Below are 16,409 nucleotides of genomic sequence, written 5' to 3' on the forward strand. Positions count from 1 at the left end.
TATGTAAAGCGCTGCGTAAATTGACAGCGCTATATAAGTATCTGAAATGTACTAGCACCCCTAACACTTATTTTTGCTAGCTATATAATATGCCCAAATCTTCCTTGTTAGAGCGCACATGTGCAAGTATGTCCAAAATAACAAACCAAAAGCCCCCTATTGCACCACAAGACCATGTTATGTACCAATGAATAGGTCGTGTTCAATGTGCAGCTAGCTATTCTTTTTCTACAATCCTCTTAACAGCCCCCAATTTTTGTTGACTTTGGGCCTTTACTGGCAAATATATATTCGCCAATGTCATACACACAGTATAGCTGCAAGCATACATTCACCATTGCCAAATCTACAATAGAACTGCAAACATATATTTGCAAATGTCATATACACAATGGAGCCGCATGTAAAATTGTTATGGTGCACAAATAAATGCCAAGACGGCTGTTGGAGGAGGCGCTAGAGCAGCTGTCATACCGGAAATACATCATGATGTTGGCGGAAGGATGTTTGCACACACCCGGAAGTGGAAGTGGGGAGTGTGAGTGGATGGGAGTGTAGTTAGAAGAGTTTAGTAGTAATTTGCAAGTCTATTTTTTAGTTTTGTGAATTGTTCTTTTGTGGAATTCCAAACCACATCTGGACATGGCGAGATCGCTGTTCTCCACCGAGGAGCTGATCCTCATTTGCTGGGGAAACATTACTAATAATTGTTGTATTTTCAGTTGAAAACATGTCCAATTCCTAGATCCATTGAGGTACATAGCAGAGGTTCAAGGTTCTTCCTAACTATACAGGTGGCACAGACACAAGCATACACCCAGGGCCACTGTTAGATATCATGGGGCCCCGTACAGCATACCTGACAGCCCCCCACCGCCAGAGAAAATATCCAAATTATATTTATGGTAAAAATACACTAAAACCATTAATAATGGACATAATCCCAACCATATTCCTGTGATATCTAAATGATAAAACTGTACTGAGTTCATAAATAAAGCTGTGTGTGTAATTGAGGTGTAATTGAGGTTTTGGGGCTCATGGGTGCTGTGGCCTGTAGAGTGGGAATCAGTGGTTTGTTTTTGTGGCTATCGCCGTTTTCAGGCAACCTATGTTACACTATGGAATTGCTGCAGGTCATAATTTGACAAGCATATGGGTGCAGGTGTACAGCCCTGAACACAGACAGTAAGCATTCAGGGCCACTTCCCCAAGCCTTCACACCTGTCATATTAAAACCTGTGTTCATACAGCTGCTGTGTCCCCATAGTGTAACAGGTGGCTCTAGCCACATAAGCAACCCACTCATTGATGCTGTACAGGCCAGAGGACCTCTGTGAATGGGGCATTTTTTACTTTTTTTTTTTCCTCAGCTCGTTAATTTTAATGGGCTGCCTAATGTGTGGGAACATGCAAAAATACTGCAGGCATATTATTTTAAAAGTGTGTTGCACCTAACCGTGCACATCTGCAAAGGGCATTGCATTTCTTTGCTGTGCTGGAAAATGTGTGTTCTTGCATGTGTTTCTGCACCACCAATGGTTTGAACAAGTCCTAAGGGCCAGTTTACACTATAGAAACAGTCTAGATGTGTTCCTGATGCGTTTTTGCATGCCCTTTTGGCATGCATGTTTAGTGTGTTCCAGTACATTTTGGATGCGTTTTGGACACATTGCATTGCATTTTTGTATCCCTTCCAGTTAGTTTTTTCTACTTTCTTTTTATTCAATTTAATTAGGGACATGTGCGTTTTAGTACATTCAAGGATGTTTCAATGTGTTCCAGTACAGTTCTGTGCAGAAACAATGCAGCGTGGTCAACTTTGTTTACAGCACCTGCAATGCACTGAAAATGCAAGCGCTGATGTGAACTATGACATTGACAACCATATAACCTTTGTGATGCCGAAAAAGCAACTGAAACACATGCAGTGTGAACTGGCCCTAAAGATTATTAGAGGTACGGGAACGGGATTGACCAGGGATTGTGAATTCAGTCAGACTAGTGGTGATATACAATCAGCAATCGTATAATAATGTATAATATGTATAATAATAATGATCCATAGATTTGCATATGGGACAGGTGATGATGGGGTGGAAGAGAAAAAAGAAGAGAAAAATGTTACAATGAAATATACAAAGCATGAAACTTGCACATTTCCTAATTGGCAGAAGAACAGGACGCAGGTAACATTCATCCACTTTCTAGTCATTAGGCAAAATCATAATTGATTGATCAATATTCCTGGCACTGACACAACCCAGAAAATTGATCTCCATTTTTTGAACGTTCATAAATGTCAAGGAGCTTATAATTTAAGGGCAGAAACTCAGCCATGTAACTAGGTCCAATGAACCTAACAGCATGTCTTTTGAGTGTTGGCAGAAACACATCCATACAGGGAAAGCAGGCAAACTGGGATTAGAACCCATGACCCAAGTGCTGTAAGTTCTGAGCTCTAACCACTAAACCACTGTGGGAGACACAGTTTGAGCTACAATGTAGAATAGTTAAGTTGTTTAAAAATGATAAAGCGAGCGCTGGTCAAATTATATAGACTACTAAAATGGTATTACACAAGATATAACCACGAACAGTAGTGCATGAACTCGTAAAAGGTCATCCACCCTTGTGACAGTGTACTACACTATTAAGCACCTTTCTGGCTCCTGTGGCTGAGCTAATTCCTCCCCAGGACCATTTGGGCACCCACCCTGATGGATGGATGGATGGATGGATGGAGCTGGATGACTAACCCATAGCTGCCAGCATACAGCTGCACCCCCAGATATGTGATGTGTATAACCCATGCGCATTAATACTTTTGTTCTGGTGAGTGTAGACCAGTCCCAAGGGTGGTTTATCTTTCACGAGTTCATGCACTACTGTCCGTCACGGAGAAACCACACGTGCCATTCATAGGCACTCTCTGAGTTGGTACTCTCACACGAAGGACATTCCATTATTCAGGAATGATTATATGAACTTATTTAGCACCATTTACCATTTTACATCATTATTGCAATTATTTGCACTTTTTGGTTTTTACATGCATTCATTATTGATCACATGAATTTATAGCGCTGCACTTGACTTTAACATAGAATAGTTACGTGATTAAAGAGAATGAAGATATATCATTATATTGGGAAATTAGAACTGGACATATTTGAGATATAAGTGTGAAAATGTTTAACATTTGAAAATAGAATGTATGACATTCATTAGTAAATGCATTAGTTGTCTGATCATTTTGGAGAAACAGCAAAAAAAAAATAATAATAATATATTGTATTTTCCGGCGTATAAGACGACTGGGCATATAAGACGACCCCCTACTTTTCCTGTTTAAAATGTAGTGTTTGGGCTATACTCGCCGTATAAGACTACCCCTCTTCCAGTGCACACCAGTGGGAAGAATCGTGCCCCATCATTGGTGTCAGTGGGACGAATAGTGCCCCATCATTGGTATTAGTGGGAGGAATAGTGCCCCATCATTGGTATTAGTGGGAGGAATAGTGCCCCATCATTGGTGTCAGTGGGAGGAATAGTACACCATCATTGGTGTAAGTGGGAGGAATAGTGCCCCATCATTAGTATCAGTGGCAAGAATAGTGCCCCATCATTGGTGTCAGTGGGAGGAATAACACCCCATCATTAGTATCAGTGGCCGGAATAGTGCCCCATCATTGGTGTCAGTGGGAGGAATAGTGCCCCATCATTGGTGTCAGTGGGAGGAATAGCAACCCATCATTGGTGTCATTGGCAGGAATAGTGCCCCATCATTGGTGTCAGTGGGAGGAATAGTGCCCCATCATTGGTGTCAGTGGAAGGAATAGTGCCCCATCATTGGTGTCAGTGGGAGGAATAGTGCCCCATCATTGGTATCAGTGGGAGGAATAGTATCCCATCACTGGTGTCAGTGGGGGGGGGGAGGAATAGTGCCCCATCGTTGGTGTCAGTGGGGGGGGGAGGAATAGTATCCCATCATTGGTGTCAGTGGGGGGGTGGAATAGTATCCCATCATTGGTGTCAGTGGGGGGGTGGAATAGTGCCCCATCATTGGTGTCAGTGGGGGGGTGTAATAGTGCCCCATCATTGGTGTCAGTGGGGGGGGAGGAATAGTGCCCAATCGTTGGTGTCAGTGGGGGGGGGGAGGAAAAGTGCTCCATCGTTGGTGTCAGTGGGAGGAATAATGCCCCATCATTGGTATCATAGACACCAACGATGGGGCACTATTCCTCCCACTGACACTTGCTTGTAAACAGGGGTGTTCTAGTACGGTGCTGCTGCAGCCAGCATATGTGGTTGCAGCAGCATCTAAGCACGGCACACTTACCTGCGTCTCCACTCGATTTTCGCGGGGCCGCTCAGCTCCGCCTCCTCGCCGGTGATTGGCCGCCTGTGTGCCTTTCCTGAGCTACAGTTCTGGAGGCCAATCACCGGTGAGGAGGCGGAGCCGAGCAGCCGCGCGAACATCCAGTGGACGAACCGAAGGAAGGAGCAGCCGCGCTTCCTGGACCGGATCGTCGTGGGACCGGAGCCAGGTAAGAGACAGCAGCCCCTGCCCACCCCTGTACTTAGTTTTCCTTCTGTTGGAAGGGGGGGGCGGCGGCGGCACCGCGCCGCCCCCCTAAAAAGTGTCAGCATGCTGTTACCGGAGTATAAGACGACCCCCGACTTTTGAGAAGATTTTCAAGGGGTAAAAAGTTGTCTTATACACCGGAAAATACGGTAGGTGTATTAATATGTTACATTCTAAGTATTCTCTTTTGCTAACAGAAAAACGCCAATGGTACAAAGCCCGCGCTTGTGCACCATCTAGCGAACATATCCGGTATTGCACCTAAAAATGTGCCAGACATGATTTCACATTTACTAATAGTAAAGTAGACGTTCGTCAATGAGATTGCTAGACGCCGCTCAGAAGACTGACAGGTCTTGATTGATTTAATTGAGTCTGCCTGAATGTTCAGAGTCTGCTGGTAGACTCAAGTCTTAGTAAATCAGGGCCCTGGGGTCAGTTGAGCAGCATCCATCCCACCACTTGTAGTGGCTGATAATGGAATCACTCGGACTCCCCTCTTCTCACTTGCCGGTGGGGTGATCCTTTTCCTTCCAGCCATAGCTTGGAGCGGCGCCATAAGGTATACTTTTCACCTTGCCCTTTTCCAACTTGCAATACAGGTTTTTATCTCTCAACCCCTGTAGCACATGGGAGATGTCTGTGTGGTGGTTCTCTAGGGATTTTGAATATATGAGAATATTATTAAGGTAAACCACCACAGATTGATGCAGCATATCTCGGAGAACATTGTTCATAAAATCCTGCAAACCTACAGGAGTGTTGCAGAGACCAAAGTGCATTAGGAGGTATTGATAGTGTCTGCTCCTAGTATTAAATGCAGTTTTCCATTCGTAGGCCTCTTTAATCCCCACAAGATTGTATGCCCCTCTCAAATCAAGTTTAGTGAAGTCTGTTGCTGACTTGAGGTGGTCAAATAATTTCATTATCATTGGGATTGGATAAGCATTTTTAATAGTATCCTCTGAGACAAACGGGGTAAACCTGGGCCACGAGGAGGAATGGCACCAGGCTGAAGATCAATTGTGCAGTCATGAGGCCAATGTTGCAGTTTGACATTTGTCAGAGACATCAGAGGATTCCCGGTATTCCTCTGGCAAAGAGACTGAAGACATGCACAAGACCCTACTCACTTTCTGAAGACAAGTGTTAGTACATTATGCGGACCACTAACTGACACCTTCTCACCACTCATACCACTAACTGACACCTAGGCACAGCTCAGACCACTAAATGACACCTAGGCATGGGGGGGCATTGATTTTTGTGTTGCCTAAAGCAGCACAAAACCTAAATACACCACTGCATTCATGGGTCATTGGTGTTGATTGATGATATGACAGAGGATGTACCCTCAAATTAAACCTGCACTTTCAGCCCATATCCATTATATAACTATATCTTGAATATGTTTAGGTAAATACCTGAAAAATCTAAAATTGTGCCTCTGTCCAAATATATATGGACCTAACTGTATACACACACCAGCCACTTTACTAGGTACGCTTTGCTGGTACCAGGTTGGAACTTCCTTTTCCTTCAGAACTGCCTTAATTCTTTGTGGCATAGATTCAACAAGGTGTCGGAAACATTCCCTGGAGATTTTGGTCCATATTGACATGATACCATCACACGTAGTTTCTGCATATTTGTCGGCTGCACATTCATGAACCGTTGATACAAGGCAGGATGAATCCATGCTTTCATGTTGTTTATGACCCTACCATCTGAATGTCGCATCTGAAATCGAGACTCATCAGACCATGCAACATTTTTCTAATCTTCTATTGTCCAATTTTGGTTTGCCTGTGTGAATTGTAGTCTCTGTTTCCTGTTCTTAGCTGACAGAAGTGGCACCTGGTGTAGTCTTCTGCTGCTGTAGCCCATCAGCTTCAAGGTTCAACATGTTGTGCATTCAGAGATGGTATTCTGCATATCTTGGTTGTAACAAGTGGCTATTTAAGTTACTGTTGCCTTTCTATCATCTCTAACCAGTATGCCCATTCTCCTCTGACATCAACAAGGCATTTTCATCCACACAACTGCCACTCACTGGATATTTTCTCTTTTTCAGACCATTCTCTATAAACCCTAGATATGGTTGTGTGTGAAAATCCCAGTAGATCAGCAGTTTTTGAAATACTCTGACCAGCCTGTCTGGCACCAACAACAATGCCACATTCAAAGTCACCTTAATCCCCTTTCTCCCCCATTCTGATGCAGGGTTTAAACTTCAGCAAGTCGTTTTCACCATGTCTAGATGCCATGTTATTGGCTGATTAGCAATTTGTTTTATAGAACATTTGTTTAGCTCATTACATGAAAGTAAGGTTAATAAAATAACTTGGATTACAAAATCTTCAGGTTTAGCCAAATTAGTTGATGCAAAAATGAATACAACCCACAACAAAAACTAATACATCTAGTATTTTGTATGACCTGCATCATTTGTAGGGACAGCACCAAGTATTCTAGGCATGAAATGAACAAGTTGGCGACATATTGCAACCTCTTTTTCCATTCTTCAAGAACAACCTCTTTTAGAGCCTTGATGCTGGATTGAGAGTGATGCTCAACTTGTCTCTTCAGAAAACTCCCCATAAGTGTTCGAATGGGTTCAGATCAGGAGACATGCTTGGCCACTGAATCACCTTCACCCTGTTCTTCTTCAGAAATGCAACAGTGTCCTTAGATGTGTGTTTTGGATCATTGTCATGTTTGAAAAGTGCACGATGACCTAGGGCACAGAGTGATGGTAGCATCTTCTCTTTTGATATACAGCAGTACAATTGTGAATTCATGATACCATCAATGAAATGCAGCTCCCCAACACAGCACTTATGCAGCCCCACAGAAGGACACTGCCACCACCATGTTTCACTCTAGGCACCTGGTAAATTCTTTTTTTGTGCATGGACTTTTAGGAGAGGCTTCCGTCGTGGACAACACTCATGCATGCCATTCCTCTGCAGGATACGCCATATTGTGTCATGGGAAACAATCACCCCAGTTTGGCTTTCTATTTCTTTAGCTAACTGCAGTCAACTCGCATGGCGATTTTCTTCAACCCTTCTAATCAGAAGACACTGCTGCCGAGGTGTTAACTTCTGTGGATGGCCTGGATGTCTCTGTGAGATGGTTGCAGTTCCATCTTTGCTAAATTTTTGTATCACATTTGTTACAGTATTCTGACTGTTAAGTAAAGGGTTGCTGATTTTCTTGTAGCCTTCACCTTTCTTGTGTAAAGAGCTGATTTTCTTTCTCAGGCTTTGTAACATTTCTCTTCCATGTGGTGTCAATCCTCACAGCATGAAATTGGAAGGGTTTTCTTTGTTAAGTAATGCTCTTTTATAATTAACTGTCTGCTGGACACCTGTTTAATGAATAATTAGATTCATCTGTAGTTGAATTCTTGCTAATTAGGATTTTGTTGTCTAAAATTTAGCTTTGCTCTTAAGACTTTCATTGGGATGTATTCATTTTTGCAACAAGGAAAAAAGGGGAAATTCCTGATCGTAAGCCACCATCCCTCAAAGCAGCATTATAGGAGAAAGAAAGGGACCCCTAAGGCTTGTTACTTTGACGGCTTAATTATACCAAGGAAGTATTTAAAAAAAGTACAAACTTTTTATTTGTCAAAAAATTGTTGTAACACATAGACAATACAATACACCATTCAGAGTTACAATAATATTCTGCAATATACACAAACTACCCATGGGAATTGTTGACATCATAAAGACCTCCTGTCTTTTTTTTTTTGACTGAGTACTGGAGAGCACAAATATAAAAAGGATGTCCTGTACTCCAACAGGCAATGCTGGCTACAGTAGTCATCCACAAGCGACTCCTCTACCTCTCTGGGAATGCTGGTCTTTTGAGGGGGTTATAATAATGACACAATATTAAAGCAAACATGAGAAGCCACCAAGGGGTTAATGCCATGTGTGAACAGAGATTTAGTATTATTTTGTGCACCTGTTATGCAGAGTACTACCTCTTGAAGAGCTCAGGGCATACACAGAGGCTGCAGGGAGCAAGGCACAACAATACCTAGCAATGCAGCATTTATTTGGATGCAAAGTATTGTATTTCCACTTTTGCAGTCAAAGTTTAAAAAAACAATAATAGGTATTTTATGGGTTCCAATTCACACAGCATACCTAAAAAAAAATTAACATTTCTAACCTTTTAGATTTCTCTTAGGAGAAGTTGTCATGGCTGTCTGCAAGGTTTTTTCTAGAAGTCTAGAGCCCATTTACACTTGTATGACTTGTCGTGCAACTTTGGGGTCCAAAGTCGCATGACAGCTTGCACCCCATGTTTCCCAATGAGTACCATTCATATCTGTATGACTTGAAAGCAGCTTCTGCACTACTTTGGTTCGACTTTCATGCAACTTGAGGGCCTTAGACTTCAATGTAAACCCTCCAAAGTAGCATGAAAGTTGCACCTGAATGATATACATGCGACTTGTGCGTGACGTTTATGTGCAACTTTGTACAGCACACACAATCATCCTTGGTTAAAGTCAGAGCCGCGTCAAAGTCGCACTCATCCAAAGTTGCATCAAGTCACACTGTAAAGTTGCAATGAAACTTGTGTGATTTTAAGTCGCACAAGTGTGAATGGAGCCTTAATGTGATCTGTCCTAATAGAATGGCTAGAGACTGGCTGAATCCAATTCTCATTAACATACAACACAGCCCAACTCCAAAATGTTTTAACAGACAGTGTTAACCTCCCTAGCGGTATGATTATGTCAGTATTTCTGTGCTCAAAGCGGTACATTGTTTTCAATGGAAATATGTTGTTTTTTTATTGTAGGCCTGTAATTCTTAGGAATAACTGAAATCTGTTTCAACAAGAGTCTAGTAGACATCCTTGGTGCAATAAAGTTTAATAAATTAAATCATAAATTATAATAAAAAATAATAATATAATAATAAATTAAATAATGTAGTCAAATCAAATGCACGGAACACCGTCCAAACAATATTATATAGACACTGCATTTTGTTTTAGAAAACATCATGGGTGTGGTAAATTTTGAAACACGGGACTGCACAAAGTCCGACATCACAATCAGGACAGTGGAACCTCGTTTAATTGCGGATTTGTTTTCCACTCTCGTCTTGCCGAGATCAACATACCACGCACATCAGTGTAGGTGGTGCCTTTTTTGGGTTGGTGGGATGTGGTCCATAAAATGACGTCCAGTCAGATGTTTATGGTTGACAACTCCCACAGCACGTCGTCCGGATATACCCACAGACACTGATGGTGTTTGATGCTTGAAGAAAATGGATTCCGTCACTTTCCAGATAAAGTCCGCATGAACCACAGGCTTTTCACTGTTTTTGCAGAACAGAATATAGGCATTCCACAAGCACTGTTCCAGAAGATGCCGGAAAATCTTTTTATAGTATTTCCTCTGCTGCTTTCTCATCACTGGATAGAAAGTCATAGCTTGGTCAGCTCTGTTGACACCTCCCATGGTGTTGTGGTAGTCAATGAAATCCTGAGGCTTCTGGATGTTTTTCCCACCATTTGTTTGTACCATCATTGTGGAGGCATTGTGAATGGTACTCATTAGGCACACATCCTTCTTGTCCTGCCATCTATGTGCAATCATTTTGCCTTTCTAATAAGCAACTAATTCTCCCGACCTCAGTTTGTTTTTGCAAACATCGATGGCAGATTGCACCGGTTAGCCCAAACGGTTCCATAGGCATGCATTTTGTGCTGAAGAAGAACCTCGTAAAGTTCTGGAGAGGTGTAAAAATTGTACGTCGTTACACAGTAGCCTTGGTTTAGCAGAGGCTCAATCAGTGACAGGATGGAAGATGTTGCCATTCCGTAGTTGCTGTACTTGGGATTATTATTATTATACAGTATTTATAAAGCACCAATAGTTCGCTCAGCGCTGTACATTACAAAGGGGGACAGAACATGTGACAGAACAATACCAATACAATGCAAAACATGAGGGGATTGAGGGCCCTGCTCTTTCGAGCTTACAATCTAGGAGGGAGGGGATGGTGGCACAGGAGGAGATAGCTGTGGGGGATGGAGTGGTAGGAAGAGTGGAGGAGGTCGGCAAGTTAGCAGGGGGTGGGGTAGGCTTCCCTGAAGAGGTGGGTTTTCAGGGTACGCCTAAAGGAGAGGAGAGTAGGTGATAATCTGATGGGTTGGGGCAGGGAGTTCCAGAGGATAGGTGACACCCTGGAGAAGTCCTGGAGGCGGGCATGGGAGGAGGAGACCAGGGAACTAGAGAGAAGGAGGTCTTGTGAGGAGCGGAGTGTGCGTGTTGGGTGGTACTTGGATATTAGGTCAGTGATGTAGTTCGGGGCAGTATGGTGGACAGCTTTGTACATCAGCATTAGGATTTGGAATTTGATCCGTTGCGCAATCGGAAACCAGTGAAGGGATTGGCAGAGGGGGGTGGCGGAGACGGAGCGGTTGGAAAGGTGAATGAGTCTGGCAGCCGTATTCAGGATCGACTGAAGCGGGGATAGCCAGCGGCGAGGCAGGCCAGTGAGGAGGGAGTTGCAGTATTCGAGTCGTGATATGATGAGGGAGTGGATGAGCTGTTTAGTGGTTTCTGGAGTTAGGAACGTGCGAAGTTTGGCAATGTTGGGGAGGTGGAGTCTGCACAAGTTTGTTAAAGATTGGACTTGGGGCTGGAAGGATAGACTGGAGTCCAGAATGACACCAAGTACTCTGGCCTGCGGGGCGGGTTTGATGGTAGCGTTGTTCGATGTGATAGAGAAGTCAATGGGGGGTGGTGTCCGGGCTGGGGGGAAGACAAGAAACTCAGTTTTGGAGAGGTTCAGTTTAAGGAAGTGGAGCGACATCCAGTCTGATATGTCGCTCAGCAGGTGTGTGGTTCGGGCGGAGACCGAGGGGGTGAGGTGGGGGGTTGAGAGATAGATTTGTGTGTCGTCGGCATAGAGGTGGTAGTTGAAGCCGTGAGAGTGTATGAGTTGGCCAAGGGAGGAGGTGTAGATGGAAAAGAGAAGGGGCCCGAGGACAGATCCTTGAGGGACCCCAACAGAGAGGGGGAGTCAGAGGGGGGTGGTAGCATTATAGGTAACGCTGAAGGAGCATTGTGACAGGTAGGATGAGAGCCAGGAGAGAGCAGAATCTCTGAGGCCGAGGGAGTGTAGTTTTTTGAGGAGGAGGGGGTGGTCGACTGTGTCGAAGACTGCAGAGAGGTCAAGGAGTAGGAGCATTGAATAGTGGCCATTAGCTTTGGCGTTTAGCAGGTCGTTGGAGAGTTTGAGTAAGGCAGTTTCGGTGGACTGTGGGGACGGAAGCTGGACTGTAGGGGATCAAGGAGGTTGTTGTCGTTGAGGTGAGAGCATAGGCGGGTGTAGACTAGGCGCTCGAGGAGTTTAGATGTAAATGGGAGCAGGGAGATGGGTCTGAGGTTGTTCGGGTCATTGGGCTCCAGGGAGGGCTTTTTAAGTATGGGGGTGATGTGTGCATGTTTCAGAGGGGAGGGGAAAGTGCCGGAGGAGAGGGAGAGATTGAAGATGTGGGTGAGGGAGCGTAGGATGGAGGGGGAGGGAGGTCGTAGGAGTTGTGAGGGGATAGGGTCAAGGGGGCAGGTGGTGAGGCGGGCATCAGAGAGGATCAAATTTTGTGCCTTTGCCGGTGTATATGACTGTGTTCCAGATCTAGTCGGTAGAGGATTCGCACAGCTGGTAGGATTTGACGCCAAATCGTGCTCTCTTGGACGCGATATACTGTATCCAGCTGAACCTTCCTTTTGTCTATGCTAATGTCTTTCTCCGGCACATAGCTCTGCTGGAAATTTCTTACAATTATTTGGGAGACTTCCCACTTTTTTTTAGCTAGGGAGCCAGATGAGTTGATTCATCAAAATCCTCATTATTTGCGAAGTGCAAAAATTTCATAATGAAGGAAAAGCTGTACTCTGACATGACAGTGCCAAAGAGCGCGGTGGCGACCTTCAACGTGGATTTTCATACCAGGTGCGCCGGTAAATGGAGATCTTGGCAGCGCTGGCATATGGAAATCAATAGTGCACCACGTACGCAGATCACTCACGTCACTTTCGGTGTCTGAAGACAAATCGCCACATGAGTCGCTATTGCTCAATTCAAGCAGCTCCTCAGTGTTGCTGTTTGCTAGCTCATCATAAACCACTTTAGAGCTAGCGAGGCGCTTTTTGAAAGCCATGAGCGCAAAACTGTTTTTAGTCACAGAAACTGAAAAACTGCACTATGGAGGTAAAGTTACAATGTATGCACTAGCGTAACACTTTATTTTGACACTGATCTATTTTTATAACTCCCGCCTCCCACAAGCCCCCCCCCCTCAACGGCACAGCACGGCAGACTCAATCTGATCACACTGATCAGCGTGAGATACCAGGGAAGCAGGGAAGGAGACTGGGGACGAACGGAGGGGATGGCTGCATGTGGCTCAGGACCCGAGACACGGATCGGCACTAGGTATTTAGTTTGCGGTGAGCCAGAGTCAAGCTCGGGGTTACTGCTTTTGACAGCTAAATTTAACCCTCGGGAAAATTGCTAGGGAGGTTAAGATTTAGTTTACAACTGGCTATCTACCACCACAGTACAAGAAGGGTTGTTTATGACAAGCACAGCTCCTCAGCACCATAAACAAGAGAACTAGTATGATTTTACAGGGCTGGAGTTTTCAGAAAAGAACATCTAAAAAGGAAAGCTGCAATTTTTAAATACTTTTTTTAAATGTATGATATATGAATTGGAAAATTTTAAAAATACGAAAGTTAGGGGTTAACCCAATTTGGCTGCAAAAGTGAAAATACCCTTTAAGAAAATCTAGTGACAGAATTGTCAGATCACCAGGTGAAAAGAGAAGGAAAAAAGTGCTCAAAAAGAAAGCTAATGCAGCCACCACATCTAATGATCCCTAAACTGCAATATAATACATTTTTGGCTTAACACTGTTTTAACTAGGTATTATTGTAGTTATATTCCTCGTGTCGTTTGCCTCATGGTGGGCTCACATGCAGTTGTTGCAATGTTCCACCAAACTTATCCCTATTCAAACAACTTCTTGTTATGGGTCACATAGCATCCCGTGCATGCCTTGCCCTTTCTCTGTGTTGCATCAAAAGTGCCAGAGTGCTAAAGAGATTAAAACAAGCACATCTCTTCCAGTATGGTAAGCTCTCTCTTGAAAAACACTAGACTGAATCCCAGGTATTGTGAAATATGTAATTTCATAACAGGAAGTGTCAGTTCTTAGACTACAGGCAGAGGTCATGCATTAACCTGTACAGTTCCATGCAGAATACCTCATGTTTCAAACAAGCAAAAATTTCTGACACTGGAATGTGATGATTTAATGACTATAGTCTGTGTATAAAGGACAACAAATGCCACCATGAAATGTGTAGCTCTATCCCATTAGGAGTTGCGGAATTGTTTTTGGGTTCCCTGTGGATATGGACCCCACTCTGAAAGCCCAACCCCTGCTGACACCACAGTACACTCTTAACTAAAACAAATCACCACTAGAAAGTGAATTCACACACAGATTGAAGTAAACTAGTAAGAGGTTTAAAGCAAACTTCAATATGACTTGGTTACACAGCATAAACGGAACTGGAATGTGTAAAATCAATTGTTACTTGTGTCAATTTGAACTTGAGGAAAAGACAACACTTATCACAGAATCCCAATTAGTATTAACAGACCTGCTTTTCAGAAACTAACCCAATACCTTTAACCTGAGGTGGTCTTACAGTCCCCAGTGAGCAGCTGACTATCAAACAGGTAAAATAGCTCACTTTGGGTTTGCAGGACCTGATGGCAAGCAGCCTGAAATAAGGAAATGCGCTCTTTACCCCAAAACAACCAATGTTCTTTACAGGCAATGAAGAGTCTTATGCACGCGTGATGGGGCTCAGTTGGTGTACAATGAAGAGACGCGTGGGCTGCAACTCTCTGAGGAACAGTGTAATAAAGAGAGGGAAGAATAACACTCCCCCTGCAAGCAGCAATTTTACCAATGTAATGTTCCTTTAAGGCACTAGCCACCAGAAAATCTAAAGCAACAAGTGGCTAATCTGGTAAAGGTGATTGTTGGCATAGGGCAACTCTTCTTTGGGCTACAAGACTTTTGGCACAATAGGGAAAAGGCCTCCTTAGAGTGAATTGATGATGATGATGATGGTGATAGTGACCCAGTGGTGGTTCAGCCTGTGGACTGACTGTCCTGCTATTAGGTCTGATGAGAAGGCTGTGCAAAGTATAGTCAGACAACAGTGGGTAAAGGCCGCAACTTCTAATAACTATGTACAATGTCCGCAACTGTGTGCAGGAACATAGCAAAGGTGGAGCAGATGTCGGTGTCCCCTGTCCCTGATAATGCTTGGGACTCTCTCGCCTGAGGGATGGCATCTGGTGAATTCTGGTGGTCTCTCTCCTTCGATAAGGCTTCCCCACACTCTCTGGTTGTGCCTGCAATGTTTCATCTGGTCACCTGCTAGCAGATTAGCTTTCTCCATGATGTGGCAAGATCAGCGGCCAGCAGACTCTCCTTGCCTCCTCTCTTTCCACAGCCTGGTCTGGTCCTTCCACAGTCAGCTCACCCCTCTTTCCAGATCTCTCCCCTCTCACTTCCTGTCTCCTCTCCCAGGCTTATATATATATACAGTCATGGCCGAAATTGTTGGCACCCTTGATATTTCTCCAGGAAATCATGTATTTCTCACGAAACGTATTGCATTAACACATGTTTTGCTATACACATGTTTATTCCCTTTGTGTGTATTGGGACAAAACAAAAAAAGGGAGGAAAGAAAGCAAATTCGACATAATGTCACACAAACCTCCAAAAATGGGCTGGACAAAAGTATTGGCACCCTTTCACAACTGCGGATAAATAAGAATGTTACAAGCATGTGATGCTCCTGTAAACTCACCTGGGGCAAGTAACAGGTGTGGGCAATATAGAAATCACACCTGAAAGCAGATAAAAAGGAGAGACGTTCACTTAACCTTTGCATTGTGTGTCTGTCTGTGCCACACTAAGCATGGACAACAGAAAGAGGAGGCGAGAACTGTCTGAGGACCTGAGAACCAAAATTGTGGCAAAATATCAACAATCTCAAGGTTACAAGTCCATCTCCAGAGAACTAGATTTGCCTTTGTCCACAGTGCGCAACATTATCAAGAAGTTTGCAACCCATGGCACTGTAGCTAATCTCCCTGGTCGTGGACGGATGAGGAAAATTGATGAAAGATTGCAACGCAGAATAGTCCGGATGGTGGATAAGCAGCCCCAAACATGTTCCAAAGACATTCAAGCTGTCCTGCAGGCTCAGGGAGCATCAGTGTCAGCGCGAACTATCCGTCGACATTTAAATGAAATGAAACGCTATGGCAGGAGACCCAGGAGGACCCCACTGCTGACACAGAGACATAAAAAAGCAAGACTACAGTTTGCCAAAATGTACTTGAGTAAGCCAAAAGCCTTCTGGGAAAACGTCTTGTGGACAGATGAGACCAAGATAGAGCTTTTCGGTAAAGCACATCATTCTACTGTTTACCGAAAACGGAATGAGGCCTACAAAGAACAAAACACAGTACCTACGGTAAAATATGGTGGAGGTTCAATGATGTTTTGGGGTTGTTTTGCTGCCTCTGGCACTGGGTGCCTTGACTGTGTGCAAGGCATCATGAAATCTGAGGATTACCAAAGGATTTTGGGTCGCACTGTAGGGCCCAGTGTCAGAAAGCTGGGTTTGCGTCCAAGATCCTGGGTCTTCCAGCAGGACAATGACCCCAAACATACG

At 44.0% G+C, this 16,409-nt stretch overlaps 1 protein-coding gene and 1 pseudogene across 2 annotated transcripts in view; one reads left to right on the top strand and one right to left on the bottom strand.

Moving 5' to 3' along the window:
* The window catches only part of LOC149456929 (transmembrane protein 238-like), a 166,897-nt pseudogene that overhangs the window by 117,416 nt on the left and 33,072 nt on the right, over positions 1–16,409 (bottom strand). The window lies entirely within an intron of this gene.
* LOC149456930 (uncharacterized) overlaps positions 12,986–16,409 on the top strand; it is a 66,791-nt gene continuing 63,367 nt past the window's right edge. The window contains exon 1 of the mRNA XM_089684281.1: positions 12,986–13,071. Coding sequence (XP_089540407.1) covers positions 13,028–13,071 — 44 coding nt within the window. The 5' untranslated portion in view covers positions 12,986–13,027. The remainder of the gene's footprint in view (positions 13,072–16,409) is intronic.

This window comes from Staurois parvus, unplaced genomic scaffold (genome assembly GCF_062004578.1).
Source record: "Staurois parvus isolate SC_StPar_1 unplaced genomic scaffold, SC_StPar_1.0 ptg000341l, whole genome shotgun sequence".
NCBI classification, from domain to species: Eukaryota; Metazoa; Chordata; class Amphibia; order Anura; family Ranidae; genus Staurois; species Staurois parvus.